Raw genomic sequence first — 14,538 nt, forward strand, 5'->3', positions numbered from 1 at the left:
AACCGTGACAACAATGCTTTCAACAGTGCAAAAAAAAATAATTAATTGCTGGCCATGCAATGTAATATCTACATATTACTGGTATCAAATTTCTGTAAAGGTTAAAGTATGAAAACTTTTTTTAAATATTGTAAGAAATTCTAAGAATTTTTTCAGGGTAATCAATAATAAATTAAACTTAATGCGTGAGTGATTCGTCGAAAATAGTGTACGAAAACATTAATTTAACTTAAGAAAATTTATTATAAGAAAAAAAACAGGACATACCTTAATGATTTCACGAAACGCCGCGGAAGGTTTAATGTTCCTTTACGCAGTAATGTCACTCCAGCAGCCGTGTGTATGTATTATACGTAATATTATTTAATAATATGCACAGATTTGAAAAAAAACTTCATTGAAACGACTCGTTAACCATGTACGAAAATAGCACGTTTGTTTCGTCTTTTCGCTTCTTGTTCTTGTTCCTCTGAGAGTTTTGCGCGCCATCTTTGGAACACAAAGGCAATTATAATCATCGACTTTTTAGAAAGTTCAGATTTATCGTTTGTTGAAAAGATAAAATTTTATTCGAGCCTCGATAGATGTCACTTTGATAATCTACCACTAATTTCGCTTGTAAGCAGGAGAAACATAACCTCCAAGTCAGTCCGTCAATCGAGATAACTTCGCGAGTAACTTTAAAAGCGTGTTATAATAAACGGGACGATTTAACAAAGAGCAAAGATGCCGGATCATTTAGGAGAAGATATGCGAAAGGTGAAGAATGAGGAAGAGAAAGAAGAAAAAGAGATAAAATGTAAGCTCCATTTTACAATCTTCTCCTTTGTTGTTCATTCTGTTGTAATTTTTATTTCCTAAAGACTGTCTTTTGTATTTTCAGCACTGGATGAAGGCGACATTGCTTTGTTGAAGACTTACGTGAGTTAATTACTGTTACTTTGCTGTTAAAAGAGAAATTTGAGATCTAGATACAGGGATGATGTTCCCTGTCATTTGTTATATGATTGTCATGTCTTGAATCCCTGTAAATGTTTGTCTTAATTAGGGCCAGGGACAATACACGAAGAGTATTAAAGTTGTCGAGGAGGATATTCAAACGATTATCAAGCGTGTGAACGAATTAACTGGGATCAAAGAGTCTGATACTGGCCTGGCACCACCGGCACTTTGGGACTTGGCGGCTGACAAGCAAACTCTGCAAAATGAACAACCCTTGCAAGTGGCGCGTTGTACCAAAATCATAAATGCGGATTCCGATGATCCAAAGTACATAATAAATGTGAAACAGTTCGCGAAGTTTGTAGTTGACTTGGCAGATTCTGTAGCGCCAACGGACATAGAGGAAGGTATGAGAGTAGGAGTCGATCGAAACAAATATCAAATTCATATTCCATTGCCATCGAAAATCGATCCTACTGTGACGATGATGCAAGTGGAAGAGAAGCCTGATGTTACTTACAGTGACGTTGGTGGCTGCAAGGAGCAAATCGAGAAATTGAGAGAAGTCGTCGAGACACCACTTTTACATGTTGGTTTGCAATTGTATTATTATAGCGATTTATTAGTAAAGCGTAGAAAAATGTAATAAATATTAATTATAGCCGGAGAAGTTTGTCAACCTGGGTATTGAGCCACCGAAAGGTGTTTTGTTATTTGGACCTCCAGGTACAGGAAAAACTTTATGTGCTAGAGCAGTAGCAAACAGGACAGATGCCTGTTTTATTCGTGTAATTGGTTCAGAATTAGTCCAGAAGTATGTTGGAGAGGTATGTTAAGTGTTGTGTAAAAAAAGTTATGTTATATAAAATTAAAGGATATATTATTTATATAAGTAACATGTACAATTCCATTCTTTTGCAGGGTGCTAGAATGGTAAGAGAACTATTCGAAATGGCGCGAAGTAAAAAGGCCTGTTTGATCTTCTTCGATGAAATTGACGCCATTGGTGGTGCCCGTTTCGATGATGGTGCCGGCGGCGATAACGAAGTCCAACGTACTATGCTGGAACTAATTAACCAATTAGACGGGTAAGCTGTACTATTCATTCTTAAATAGCTGCCATTTAATTGTTTTACAATTTATCGGCAAATCAACTTTTTCAGATTTGATCCGCGAGGCAACATAAAGGTTCTAATGGCGACAAACAGACCGGATACATTGGATCCCGCGCTAATGCGACCTGGTCGTCTAGATAGAAAAATAGAATTTGGATTGCCTGATCTTGAGGGTCGCACGCATATCTTTAAAATTCACGCGCGTTCGATGAGCGTCGAGAGAGACATCAGATTCGAATTGCTCGCTCGTCTGTGCCCAAACAGCACAGGCGCTGAAATACGATCTGTCTGCACCGAAGCCGGCATGTTCGCGATTCGGGCACGGCGTAAAGTCGCCACAGAGAAGGATTTCCTCGAGGCGGTTAATAAGGTTATAAAATCATACGCCAAATTCTCCGCAACGCCGAAATACATGACCTACAATTAGAATGCATCCACAATTTGTTTAATTTTCATGTTCGATAAGTTGTCAGCGCGACGTATAAATCTAATTATTTCTATCGAATCAGTCAAGATGCTACTTTATCTTCGAGTAGAATATATAATAAACGTTGTTTTCTGGTATAAACTTTTTTGAAATTTCTTTGTTCTTGCAATCCCAATGACTTATTTTTTTCTATGCATGTAGATTTTTGAATCTCAATTTGATAGGCGCATCAGGTTTGTTGATTAGTAATGAAATTGAATCAAGAGACTCTCCAGACCATGTGAACTGTAGATTTCTGCAGAGCTGTAAAAAAATAATCATGCGATTGTGTATTGAAATATGCTATAAGGAATACGTAGTTTTTAAGATACGTACACGAAGTAAGACAACTTGCATATTTTGCTCCGCGAATCGTCTTGCAATGCACGATCGCGGGCCATGACCAAAAGGCAGTACAGTATATGGATTGACAGATTTTTCTCTCAGTTTGTCGTTACTATCACGCAACCATCTTTCCGGTTTGAATGAATTTGGTTCGTCAAAATACTCGGGAAGCCGACAGATCACTTGATTTTGCGTGACAACTACAGTCTGAAACATTTTGATAAGATTTTTTTTAAAGAACATATCTTTTACAGAACTACCTTTAAAAATAAATTATTTATTTATAAATCAAAATAAATTACTTCTTTGGGAACGCGATATCCGCTCAGGACTACGTCAGTTTGCAGGATACGACCTATTCCTACGGAGATAGGATTTAGCCGGAAAGTTTCTTTTATTACGGCCTTGGTGTAAGTAGCATTTTTTAGGGTCTCCGCCGTTATCGGGGACATAGGATCTGTTAACAAAGCCGATGCCTCCGATCTTAGCTTTTCTTGAACAGATATATTTTTTGCAAGGTGATATAAGGCGAATGATGTGCTGTATGTAGTCTAAAATAATATGAAACTTATATTTTTCTCTCATCATGATTTTGTTGTTAGTAATAAGCATATCTTTAATCGCAAGTTAACTAAATTTCATGTAAAACGTATAATTTAGTACTTGAAATCTGTTGAAAACTTACAGTATCTATCCCTGCAAGCAGCATATCACACGCCATACCCACAATGTCTTTGATGTCTAAAACCTCATTTTTTAAGTATTCCTCGAGAAGAGATTGTTTCCGACATATCAACAAATCTTGATTTCGTTGGGTAACCATTTCCAGCGCTACTCTGAAAGATATATATGAAAAAAGTTATAAATTGCAGAATTGTGTAAATTATGAATATGGTTTCAGCAGAGGTGTATGCTGATATCATAACTCTTCTAAAATATGACAGGTGATTTGTACGATGTAAAAAAGGTCATTTCTTCAAATCATTCAAATCATTAAATCATTCAAATCATTAAAAAATTGAAAAAAAACGAAATCTTATTTTAATAAAACTCAGAGAATTTATATATAAAAAATTTATTTAAGTTGCCAATTATTTTACGGTGATAATATTTTATTTCACAAATCTTATTTATTGTACAAGAACAATTTTAATTTACCGTCTTCTTTTATAAAAAGACTACATATTTTATATACATTTAATATTCGATTTTTAAGCATTATAAAACATTTTATTAAATTTGTGAATTTTATCATAATAAAATTTAAAGTTTACTTGGTAGATAAAAAATGATTAATTATTTCATAAGTAATCATAAGTAATCCACTTTACTGTTTTGTTTTGATAATTTATTTTCTACGTTACAAAAATCTATTTTAATTATTAATGCATCAGTGATATTATTGGTAAATTTTAGTAATTTTATTGGTTCAAGTGATAGTTGCTGTTACATGCCAGTCATTTGCTTAAGTCACTGGTGATATTAAGACAAAAATATTTTAAGTTTTTTTCTCATCACCTCATGAAATGATTAATTATTACTTATTCAATAGTAAGTCACAGCAATTAATATCTTACGTCTGTATTAATGTATTAATGAATAATTCATATTTGCACACTCACTCTTCCATGTAATTCTGCGCCTTGCGCAATTTTCGGTACAAAGGTGTTTCAAAAAATCGCCACAGTCTCGGGCCATTGTCTAATTTCAAAATTACGCTGTTTGTCACAAATGCTGCTTCGATCAACCTTGAACTTCGTGAATGCGGATTTTTTTCTTCTTCCGATAAACTACGCATTTTCACATCGAAAGCAACAAGACAAGTCACTGAAAATTTATGCTGAAGATGAGACATCGACACTTTTCATCAATGTCATGAATATTTTTCGTTAAAATTGATAACGCTAATGAAGGAAACAAATTGCCTGGATTTATTACATTCGAGGAAGAGACGAGAAAGTAAAGGTAGGAAATCATCAGGTTTCTCCCGCGAGCATAGCTGCACGAACTCTTGTACAACTGCGTTGGTATCTTCCAGGTAATCGACAACGTTACGGGGTTTGCTAAGGACCTTTTGAAATTCGCGGCGTAACTTCCACCACTCGATGCCATTTCTGGTAAATGAAACATAAAAAAGTATGTTAATGTTTTTTTATTAATCTTTATTTTTTTATTCTACCGTCTCATCGGGATACAAATCTTTGTAAAAAAAACAAAGAATTGATGAAGTATTTTAATAAACTAATTATTATAATACAACTGATGAAATATCAGTTATTGAGATAGTAATCACTTTATTGAAACACTTTTTTTTAATATTTATAAGAATCGCTGCCCTTTATAAAAATATTTGCAAGATAGGGGACGTACGTCAGTCACAACGGTTCTTGGTGCCAAATAATTTTTTTAATTTTTTACAATTTTCAACTGTTACGATACTTATTTTTACTCTCGCATTCTCAAGGCCAATATAATTTCATAAACAATTCAATTAATCTAATTTAATAACATTTCCTAGCGTTACTCAGCAACTCTTATATAACTATATTTTTTGTCTTGTGTCTCGGTTCGTCTTTTTGTGCAAATCATCGTTTCTCTGTTTATTTAAAATGCATATTTTTTGTCAAAGTAATTAATATTAACGAATCTTTTCTTCTCCTCGAAACTTGTAACAGGTTGGACCCAGAAGCGCAAGGTTTCCTTATTCAGAAGTGATCTTTTTTGTCAAACATTCATCTTTGTGTTCATCATATACAGAAGTGTCCATTCACATTTTTACTTGCGGTATTGAACAGTTATTGACAAAAATTAGTTTTTTTCAGTGATTTACTGCTGACAGATGCTAAACCAAGTGCAAGATAAGTAAAACTGCAGACCTCAGAGACGTGACAAAATTTGCAAAAATTCCAGTTATGGAAATTCGAGATGAAGGACATTCTTTTCGCGCATGATCTTTGGAAAATTGTTGATGGCATTGAAGTTAAACAGAAGTGCACAGTGATCTTCAAGATACTTGGATTAAAAAGGACGCTGCAGCAATGTCTATTCCATCATCATCGATGGAATATTCACAACATGAATATCTTATTGCGCATTGCAGCAGCCGAAATGTGGACGAAGCTTTTTGCCATCCACGAGCAGAAGAGCGCATTGAATAAATTGACGCTCACAATGAAGTTCCACGAATATTTTATGGCCGCTGGAGATCGATTGCACAACACATCGTTTCTCTGTCTATTGAAAATAAATATTTTTTGTCAAAGTAATTAATAATCATTAAATCTTTTCACTTCCGAAACATAACTTATTGTAACACCAACTCAAACTGTGCGCTGCATGTTTGTCATTATTATTCGGCACCAAGAACCGCTGTGACTGTCATAGGCTTTATATTCTCGTGATTTATAAGAAACGAGCGAAGAGCTATGATCTCGTCCTAAATAAATTCTTATAAATATTAATGATGCGAAATTTCATAAAAACAATTCTTACGTTGGTAAAAGTCCTCCGGTATTGTAGACTTTGCTCCTGTCTTTTCGATACTTCAGGAGAGCTAAATGCGATCTTCTTTTAGGATGCAGACCCGCCTCAGCTTTAAAAATTTCTGCGATATCTTCTGGTCGGAATACCCACACGACTTGTTGACCTGGTACTATTTCTTCACGCACCAACGGTCCATAACGTTTTAGTTTCATTAAGCCATTCGTATGCAGCTTTGTGAAATTGTATTCACCTAAATATACCGTTGATGTACATTCGATAAAATTAATCAGACAATTTAAGAGAGAGATAAACAAATATTACTTTTGCAAAACACAAAAATAAAATTTTATGTGCATTGAGAGAAAAAATTACTAAATTCTATAAAATATTTTTTTGAATACTTACAACAACATAATTTATTAAACATAAACAAATATTTGTTTAATACAAGAATCACTAGTGTAATTTAACTGTTATTAAAAAAAAATATTTATTTACATTTAATAAATTATTGTACTTGCAAGTATTCACATAAATTTTTTCTCAGTGTAGAATCTAATTTTATCAATAGATTAATGTTTAAAGAAAAAAAATGGAGAAAACGGATAAAAGAAGAGAAATAATAAATTTGCTATAATAATAAATCGTTTTAATCAATCATCGAAATACGCATTATGCTTACCGATAAAAGGCAGATATTTATACAACGTTCCAATAAGAGGTAAAGATTTCGGGCCTGGAATGTTTTCGAAAGGCTTGGGTTCAACAATACCATCAGCGCGACACGGATTAATCGAGTATGATTGAGCACATAATTTCAGTATTGTCTCTTTTCTTCCACATAGTTTCCCTCGTGAGCACATGATATATTTATACTATTTCACACGTATATATATATTTCGTATTAAAGCTTTATCTTCAAATTACAATTTTTTTCAGGAGAGCGCCGTAAACACTGCACCAGAGAAACAGGTTTTCGAATCTGTGTAGACTGCCTGAGATCTCGATCGATTTTGAACTGCCTGAATTGCGTTCTCCCTGTCCTTCGTCTTTCTTACGTCTAGTCCCTCAACATTCTGGTTCCGAATCGTTGGCATAAATTTGATGCTAGGCAGATAAAGCAGACATCGCTTCATAATATTGTCTTTAAGGAAACATGAGCACAAGCTGACGAATGTTACTGACTGCTAAAGCGACTGTTCTGACCAATGTTTCGGTGACCCTTGACATAATATTATATATATTTTTTCGTTTATTACATATAATTCGGTACTATAAACGTCTAAACGTGTTAAAATATCTGTAAAAGAATACATGTTTTTAAATGGAATTATGAAAAACGGTATAAATTATAAAATACACATAGAATTATAAAAAAAGTATAACATATTTATATATTTTATCTTATATATTATACAATAATAGTGTGTTTAAATTTTCAGAAAGAAAGTCATGAAGCTTCGAAAATTACCTACGTTTTATTAGCATCCCGGACAGAAATTAATTCAAAAATTCTATCATGCAAAAAAAATAAACTTTTAATAATATTAGAAACTTTACATAAATTTTAGCGCTCAGATTTATAACTATGCACTTATGATTTATACACAGCTTAATAAAATTTAAAATTTCCATGCAATTATAAATTAATGTTATAACAGTGAAATGTAAAATGCTATATGATATATGACTTATATGTTTCATAACTTTTCTCCTTTCTGTAAAGTTTTATAAAATTTTATTATAGTTTAAAAAAACCGCTTTTTTCAAATCGCTGGAAAAAACCAGAAAGATTCCAGTTTTTTCTGAAAAATTGTTTTTTTTTTGCAAAAAATTATTGTTTTTGTTATGTAAATAACATGCTACCTAATTTTACAGTATAATAAAACATAAAAATAGGACTCATATAAGCGCTAGAATTAATAATATTGAGTAATTGTTTATATTTAGCTAATTATGTTTATATTTGGAATTTATATTACATCACCCAAGGTTTAATAATTATTAATTATTAAACAAACTGTTGTAAAGACAATCCTAACAACTAATTTAAAAACCTAACTAATTTAAATCCTAACAACTAATTTAAGTTAATATTTATGTTAATTATTTTCTAAAAAAAATTTTAATCCTCGAAAAAATTGGAAAAAAAAGAGTTTTTTTCCGAGCCTTTAAAACTATATTTGCAACCTTGATACTTTTGAATATTTAAACTATTTTATTAATTTAGCATAAATTAATTATAAATTATAAATAAACTTAAAATATTAAAAAGTAACTACGAGATATAATGTAAAATTATTTAAAACTTATTCAGAATTATTTAGGAAATTAAAGTTAATGAATCTATGGTTAATAATAAAAAAATGAATAAAAAGAATTAAGTAGTTATAACTGGAAAAGGACATGTTTCCATATTACTTGATTTCATATAAGATTTTTTTATAATAAATTACATATATCTCTAAAATAAGTATTATTTACTCAATTATTATTATTTATTATTTCTATTACTTTTAACTTATTTGTACTAGATAATTTACATTACTTTTTAAATTAAGAACTAAATTTCTTTAATTTTAAAGTTTTTTTTAAATTGATTGTAAATTTATAAATGATAAAATATAAATATTTAAAATAAAAAAACATGCTCTTTTTTTGTGAAATATATTATATAGTATGATTTATGGAGTATAATTTTTCTTTCCATCCTCCTCTTTCTCCTTCAATTCTTCTCTCCCTCCTATCCCTTGTTGTTCTCCCTCCCTACAACTAACTTTATAAAGGGACTGTAGCACGAGAATTGTCTGCAGAAGAACTGTCTCGTTAAATGCTTCTCTGCTTTACCGTTAACTCTTTCGCATTTGTGAAAGGCTTCAAGCAGCACAGGAACGAAACCTACACTACTTGAAGTGAAGACCTTGGCATTCGAGTACGAGTTGGCGTAAACAGTCGCGTCTTGAAGTGCATCGTGTAAAACAAAAAAAAAAAAAATGTGGCCGTTTCACGCACAGTGTACCAGCAAAGCAAGACTCGTTGGCAAAACCGTAGTCATAACTGGAGCAAACACAGGAATCGGCAAAGAGACAGCCAGAGATCTCTATAGAAGAGGTAACTTTACGTTAATTTAAAAATTTTCAACAAAAATTGATAGTCCCTTGAAATAACGATTTGTTAGAATGAGTTTATTGATTTAACTTTATTGTATGAGACTTATAAATTTTTAATACATGTGCATTTAATGTTTGACAGTAACTAAATTTATTTAGTTTTTTGTTGCTTGAAATTAATATTTTGAAAAATATTTATAAACATAGAATAACACTATTATACAATTGATGATATTTTAGAGTGAATTGGTATAAAAAAAAATATTCATATATATTTAAATACATGAAATAAATTATTATATTTAGGAGCAAGAGTAATTTTGGCCTGTCGAAATATTCAAAAAGCATACGAAGCAATTGAAGATATAAAAAAAAATCCTCCGTCAACGTAAGTTATGATATATATACATATGCATTATTGTACAAACTTTCCAGATAGCATAAAATATTACAGCAATATTGCAACAACGTTGCAACATTGTTGAAATGTTTCATGCTGCCTAGGTTGTTCGTTGATGAATCAAATTTGTTTGTAATTATTTCTAACTCATTGATGAATTGTAAGTTTATGAGATAAAAATATAAAACGATGTTATGTACTTAAACATTTCAAGAGTTAAAAGAGCTTACACAATACATATTAAAATATTGATGTATACATCAACGATCGATTTCTAGATAATGGTCAATTTACAAGCATATTTACAGGTATACATTGTTAAAAATACGCAGAAAAATTTAATGTAATGTAACAAAAGCAAATTTCAAGCGGGTACATTAAAAACATTTAATGTTACAAAATATTAAATTTTATGCACATACTTTTCAATAATAGATACATTAAATTTAATGTACCTGTGTAATTTAAAAATTCATTAAATTTTATGACATTTTTAATAGTATTGGACTGACAGGTTTGAAGTGAAAAAGCCAAAAATCATTATCATGTAAATTGTTGGATTCGTAAAAGAATCGAAAGAATAAATTACTACTAATTGCTATTATGAACGGCTACTTTTAATAATGTTAATGTAACGTTTTAATATATTTTAAAAGATTTTAACAACGGAGTCGACTATGTATCCATGTCATATCGGCAGTTTTTATCTATTTATTATATTTGCACTAACACTGGACATCCAAATGCGCGATTACTCAATGAGTGACTAATTAGCAATTAAAGATGATTGGTTTTTATCGTTGAATGCAACCAATCATCTTCAATTGCTACTTATTGTTAGTTGGTCGTGCATCTGGATGGACCCATTGTTCGTATCTAAATCATGGTATATGTATTAGCGCGTAATACAGATCTCGTTAACGTAACGAATTATTATAAGTATAGATTTAATATAATAGTATAGAATGCTAAGGTGCTAAATTTTAAACGTTATTGTTAGCAAGTTTCTTCAATAAATCAAGGTAAAAACTGTCAAGTAACTGAATACGCTAATTGTTTTAATTCCATTTTTTGTCTTAATATATAAGGAAGAGTGACGTAAATTGAACTTATTTGCAATTTTTGCTTTTTATAATACGCAAATGAGTTTTTTGAAATTAACAAATTTAATTTATTTTAAGTCTGATAACTCATAGTAGTTTACTAAAATATTTCTAATACTAGATCTGATTGGTCGAACACCAGTGTTACAATTAAGTCGCGGTTTCGATGTTATGTAATTCGAGTCTTATTTTATGAAAAAATAGAGGTGCACATCCATCCACATCGGCCTAGAAATTAGTGTTCCACCAATCAAAAAATTTTATGTTATTAAATTAGCCATTCACTGATGTGGGCAACCATCCAAACGCAAGAGATATGATATGTTCACAAGCACTTTCAAATTTTGGAATAAATTTCAGAATAACTTAACTTAAAGTTTAACTTCTTAATAATCTTATATCAATTATCTTTTATAAATTTTATACCTTTTGCACAAGGATTAACACAGAGTTTCTATTTTTGATAAAATTTTGGCACGATGGCTACAAGTACACATTCACGTCTATTCTATGAATATTATGACGGAGAACTATCAAATTGCTATCACATGTTCGGTTTCTTATAATTTTACATTATAAATATTAGGCAAATTTGCTAAATTGTATTTATTTAAATTCAAAAGGTTCTATTTAGAATAAAGTTCAATTTGTCCTATTCTTCTCTATTATTCCTAATGTTTTTTTCGATAATTAGGTTCAGAATCAAGAATTTTAACATTATTAAAGTTTAAAGTGTGGTTGAAAATTTTAATACATTCAGTGCTGACTGAAGATCTTAATTTGTCATATCTTATATTTATATGTTGCTTCCCAACACAAATGTTAATGAAATCGACATCACTTCATCATCGAGTTGACATTAAATCCATTATCATTTTTGGCCAAGTTTGTTGAAATTATTATCGTATTTAACATATATTTAACATAATTAACACATTTATACAAATGTACCAATGTTTGCACATATTTAATAATATGAAATGATGATTTCCAGAGCAAACGGAGAACAATTTCAAGGCAATTTCGGTGAGCTCGTGGTCTATCATTTAGATCTTTGTAGTTTAACGAGCGTAAAAGAATGTGCCAGGAACTTGTTAAAAAAGGAATCAGCGATACACGTGTTAATAAACAACGCTGGCGTGATGATGTGCCCGCAGGAAAAAACTGAGGATGGATTAGACTTGCAGATTCAAACGAATCATGTCGGTCACTTTCTTCTAACTCTCCTGCTGTTGCCAAAAATACAATCCTCTGGTCCTAATTGTAGAATAGTAAATATTTCGTCGTGTCTTCATGTGTGTACGTAAATTTATTAACGCTGTAGCTAAGCTTAAATTTAATTATTCTTATAGAAAAAATATTAATGGACTTGCAAAAAGATTATTAGAAATTGTTGAATTTATTCAACATTATATGCTATGTTTCAATAATTGTGTTTTTCGTGTACAGTTGGAGCCATACATAAGGATCTAAATTTAATGGAAACATATACTCCCTTCAAAGCATATACACAAAGTAAACTAGCCAACATATTATTCACCAAGGAACTTGCTCGTCGGTTAAAAGGTAAATAAAATCAACTATCAGAAAAAAATATTATGGTGAAGGCCTGAATTTTATATATTTGTAGATGATACATTAAGAGTTACAAAAAGAGGACTATTTTTACTAATTTTAGCTAATAATTTATTAATTAGATGTTAATTTATACAGTATCCCTCTTTTTGAATGTTTTTAATTCTTTTTGTTTTAGTTTTTTGATCATTTTAAAAACAATTCTTTTTTAAATAAGAATGTATCACTCAAATATATCAACATTTTTTTAGTTATAAGAGATTGAAAAGAGGAACACTCTTCTCATAAGTTACAAATTTCAAAAATTTATATAAATTAGAAAATTATATCTTTTATTTAATTTTTTACTTCAATGTAGATTTTTCTAATTTAAAACTTAATTATCAAAATATACAGATTACAATAGATAATTTCGGTACTTTTGCCAACAAAAAGTAAACTCCAAATTGCTGCTAGAAGGTAATATGTAAAGCAATATGACGATTTGTTGAAATAGAAAAAAATGTTAACATTTTTCTTATATCTTATTATTATTATTATTGCGGGATTAATTTATAAATTATAAAATATATAATATATACATATTTTTTTTCAGAGGCACATATTAACGGAATAAACGTATATTCCTTGCATCCTGGTGTTATTACGACAGAATTAGGTCGACATTTTAGTTCAACAGTATTTCGAGGGGCAAGTACTATTTTTCGATCGTTTTTCCGACCATTTTTAAAGAATCCTGAACAAGGCGCACAAACAACTATATATTGTTCAGTAGACGAGAAAGTGGCTAACGAAACTGGTCTCTATTATAAGTAAGGAAAATTATAATACATATAAAATTATTATTTGGAAGCATTATATGCTCAATGTACAAGAGAATAATTTTAAGAACTCCAGAATAATGTTTCATATAATATAATTTTAACACAAAATAAATGTGTGTTGTTTTATATTTGTTGTTGCTCATTATAAATTTATTGTTGCACCATATCTTTTACATGTGCATAAAATTAATAGCTTTAAAAAGTTTCACTGTTACACACATCTAGATTTGTACTTGTATTATGTAATTACAAAAACAGAAGGTTTTAATATAGATATCTGCTTTTATCTTAATATATATTTTGAGAAAAAATTTTTATATACATTTTTATATAAATTTGTAAATTTTGATTTGTATCTTTAGAGAATGCGGCGTTACAACTCCACAGTGGCGAGCACAAGATAACCAAATTGCCGAGGATTTATGGAATCAAACTTGTCAACTTCTGAAGTTGGAACCTGAAAAAGACTTTATTAGTTTTGTGAAAACTGTTTCTCATCAAATTTATGATATATAACTGCATTTAATTATATTTAACGTATTTTAAATTTAAAATAGCTGTTAAATTTAAACAGTGATATGTAATATAATATTAAATATTAGAAGTAAAAAAAAATAATATAGAATATGTTTCTTTAAACAAAGCAAAATACAAAGAAAGTAAATAAATTATAAACTTTTTAGAATTTATCTAATTAATATTAATTAATATTAATTGAATTTTTAATTACTAACATTGAAAATATTTTACAAATATAATTTTTATGCCCTTTATATGTTTTACATATTTAATTTATTGAAATTACACTAATTATATTTATAATATAATATATTTGTAATAACAAAAAGAAAGAGTTTTGATGTATTATTTAGGCTAGTATTCTTAGCTGATTTTTATATAATATCCTTAACCCTTACGATATCGCGATCACGATGCCTTGCTTCTACTATCCTGGGCATCTCGAATCTGTTAATTCTTTTTACCTATTTAAAAAGATTCAAAGACATCTCTAAAAACTCACAAACATATTAAATATGTACAAAAAGAATTCATTTACATATTTACGTAAGATAATACAATATTTCTTTCATTTTTTAATCATAATTTAACTATAGAGAAAAGTTAAAGGTTTTAAGTCATGCTGTGAGAAGGTAAACAAGATTTGCAAATAGTGC

The 14,538-nt window shown here is 30.0% G+C and overlaps 3 protein-coding genes across 3 annotated transcripts; 2 read left to right on the forward strand and 1 right to left on the reverse strand.

Moving 5' to 3' along the window:
• The first annotated feature begins 711 nt into the window (after nucleotides 1–711).
• On the forward strand, nucleotides 712–2,625 carry LOC105192795 (26S proteasome regulatory subunit 7). The gene is made up of 6 exons (XM_011157037.3): nucleotides 712–799; nucleotides 884–921; nucleotides 1,049–1,531; nucleotides 1,605–1,769; nucleotides 1,864–2,030; nucleotides 2,106–2,625. Exons 1-6 carry the CDS (start codon nucleotides 727–729, stop codon nucleotides 2,482–2,484), a joined length of 1,305 nt encoding a protein of 434 aa, XP_011155339.1. The 5' UTR covers nucleotides 712–726; the 3' UTR covers nucleotides 2,485–2,625.
• On the reverse strand, nucleotides 2,222–7,545 carry LOC105192796 (cytochrome P450 302a1, mitochondrial). The gene is made up of 8 exons (XM_011157038.3): nucleotides 7,034–7,545; nucleotides 6,361–6,601; nucleotides 4,807–4,982; nucleotides 4,491–4,695; nucleotides 3,554–3,704; nucleotides 3,171–3,419; nucleotides 2,860–3,075; nucleotides 2,222–2,787 (listed from the first exon to the last, which is right to left on the reverse strand). The coding sequence occupies exons 1-8, from the start codon at nucleotides 7,212–7,214 to the stop codon at nucleotides 2,674–2,676; spliced, it is 1,533 nt and encodes a 510-aa protein (XP_011155340.1). The 5' UTR covers nucleotides 7,215–7,545; the 3' UTR covers nucleotides 2,222–2,673.
• Nucleotides 7,546–9,142: 1,597 nt separating this feature from the next.
• Nucleotides 9,143–13,962, forward strand: LOC105192805 (retinol dehydrogenase 11). The gene is made up of 6 exons (XM_011157054.3): nucleotides 9,143–9,462; nucleotides 9,768–9,849; nucleotides 11,959–12,263; nucleotides 12,414–12,530; nucleotides 13,135–13,351; nucleotides 13,726–13,962. The coding sequence occupies exons 1-6, from the start codon at nucleotides 9,345–9,347 to the stop codon at nucleotides 13,877–13,879; spliced, it is 993 nt and encodes a 330-aa protein (XP_011155356.1). The 5' UTR covers nucleotides 9,143–9,344; the 3' UTR covers nucleotides 13,880–13,962.
• The last annotated feature ends 576 nt before the right edge of the window (nucleotides 13,963–14,538 follow it).

Source organism: Solenopsis invicta, chromosome 9, assembly GCF_016802725.1.
Source record: "Solenopsis invicta isolate M01_SB chromosome 9, UNIL_Sinv_3.0, whole genome shotgun sequence".
Classification (NCBI taxonomy): domain Eukaryota; kingdom Metazoa; phylum Arthropoda; class Insecta; order Hymenoptera; family Formicidae; genus Solenopsis; species Solenopsis invicta.

Coding starts and splice junctions, on each gene's coding strand:
- LOC105192795 (XM_011157037.3), top strand. CDS start 727: ATGCCGGATCATTTAGGAGAAGATATGCGAAAGGTGAAGAATGAGGAA. Junction 800..883: donor AGAAGAAAAAGAGATAAAAT/GTAAGCTCCATT, acceptor TTGTATTTTCAG/CACTGGATGAAGGCGACATT. Junction 2,031..2,105: donor CTAATTAACCAATTAGACGG/GTAAGCTGTACT, acceptor CAACTTTTTCAG/ATTTGATCCGCGAGGCAACA.
- LOC105192796 (XM_011157038.3), bottom strand. CDS start 7,214: ATGTGCTCACGAGGGAAACTATGTGGAAGAAAAGAGACAATACTGAAA. Junction 4,983..6,360: donor ACCGGAGGACTTTTACCAAC/GTAAGAATTGTT, acceptor TTCATTTACCAG/AAATGGCATCGAGTGGTGGA. Junction 2,788..2,859: donor TGCAAGTTGTCTTACTTCGT/GTACGTATCTTA, acceptor ATTTTTTTACAG/CTCTGCAGAAATCTACAGTT.
- LOC105192805 (XM_011157054.3), top strand. CDS start 9,345: ATGTGGCCGTTTCACGCACAGTGTACCAGCAAAGCAAGACTCGTTGGC. Junction 12,264..12,413: donor TTCGTCGTGTCTTCATGTGT/GTACGTAAATTT, acceptor TTTCGTGTACAG/TTGGAGCCATACATAAGGAT. Junction 12,531..13,134: donor ACTTGCTCGTCGGTTAAAAG/GTAAATAAAATC, acceptor ATTTTTTTTCAG/AGGCACATATTAACGGAATA.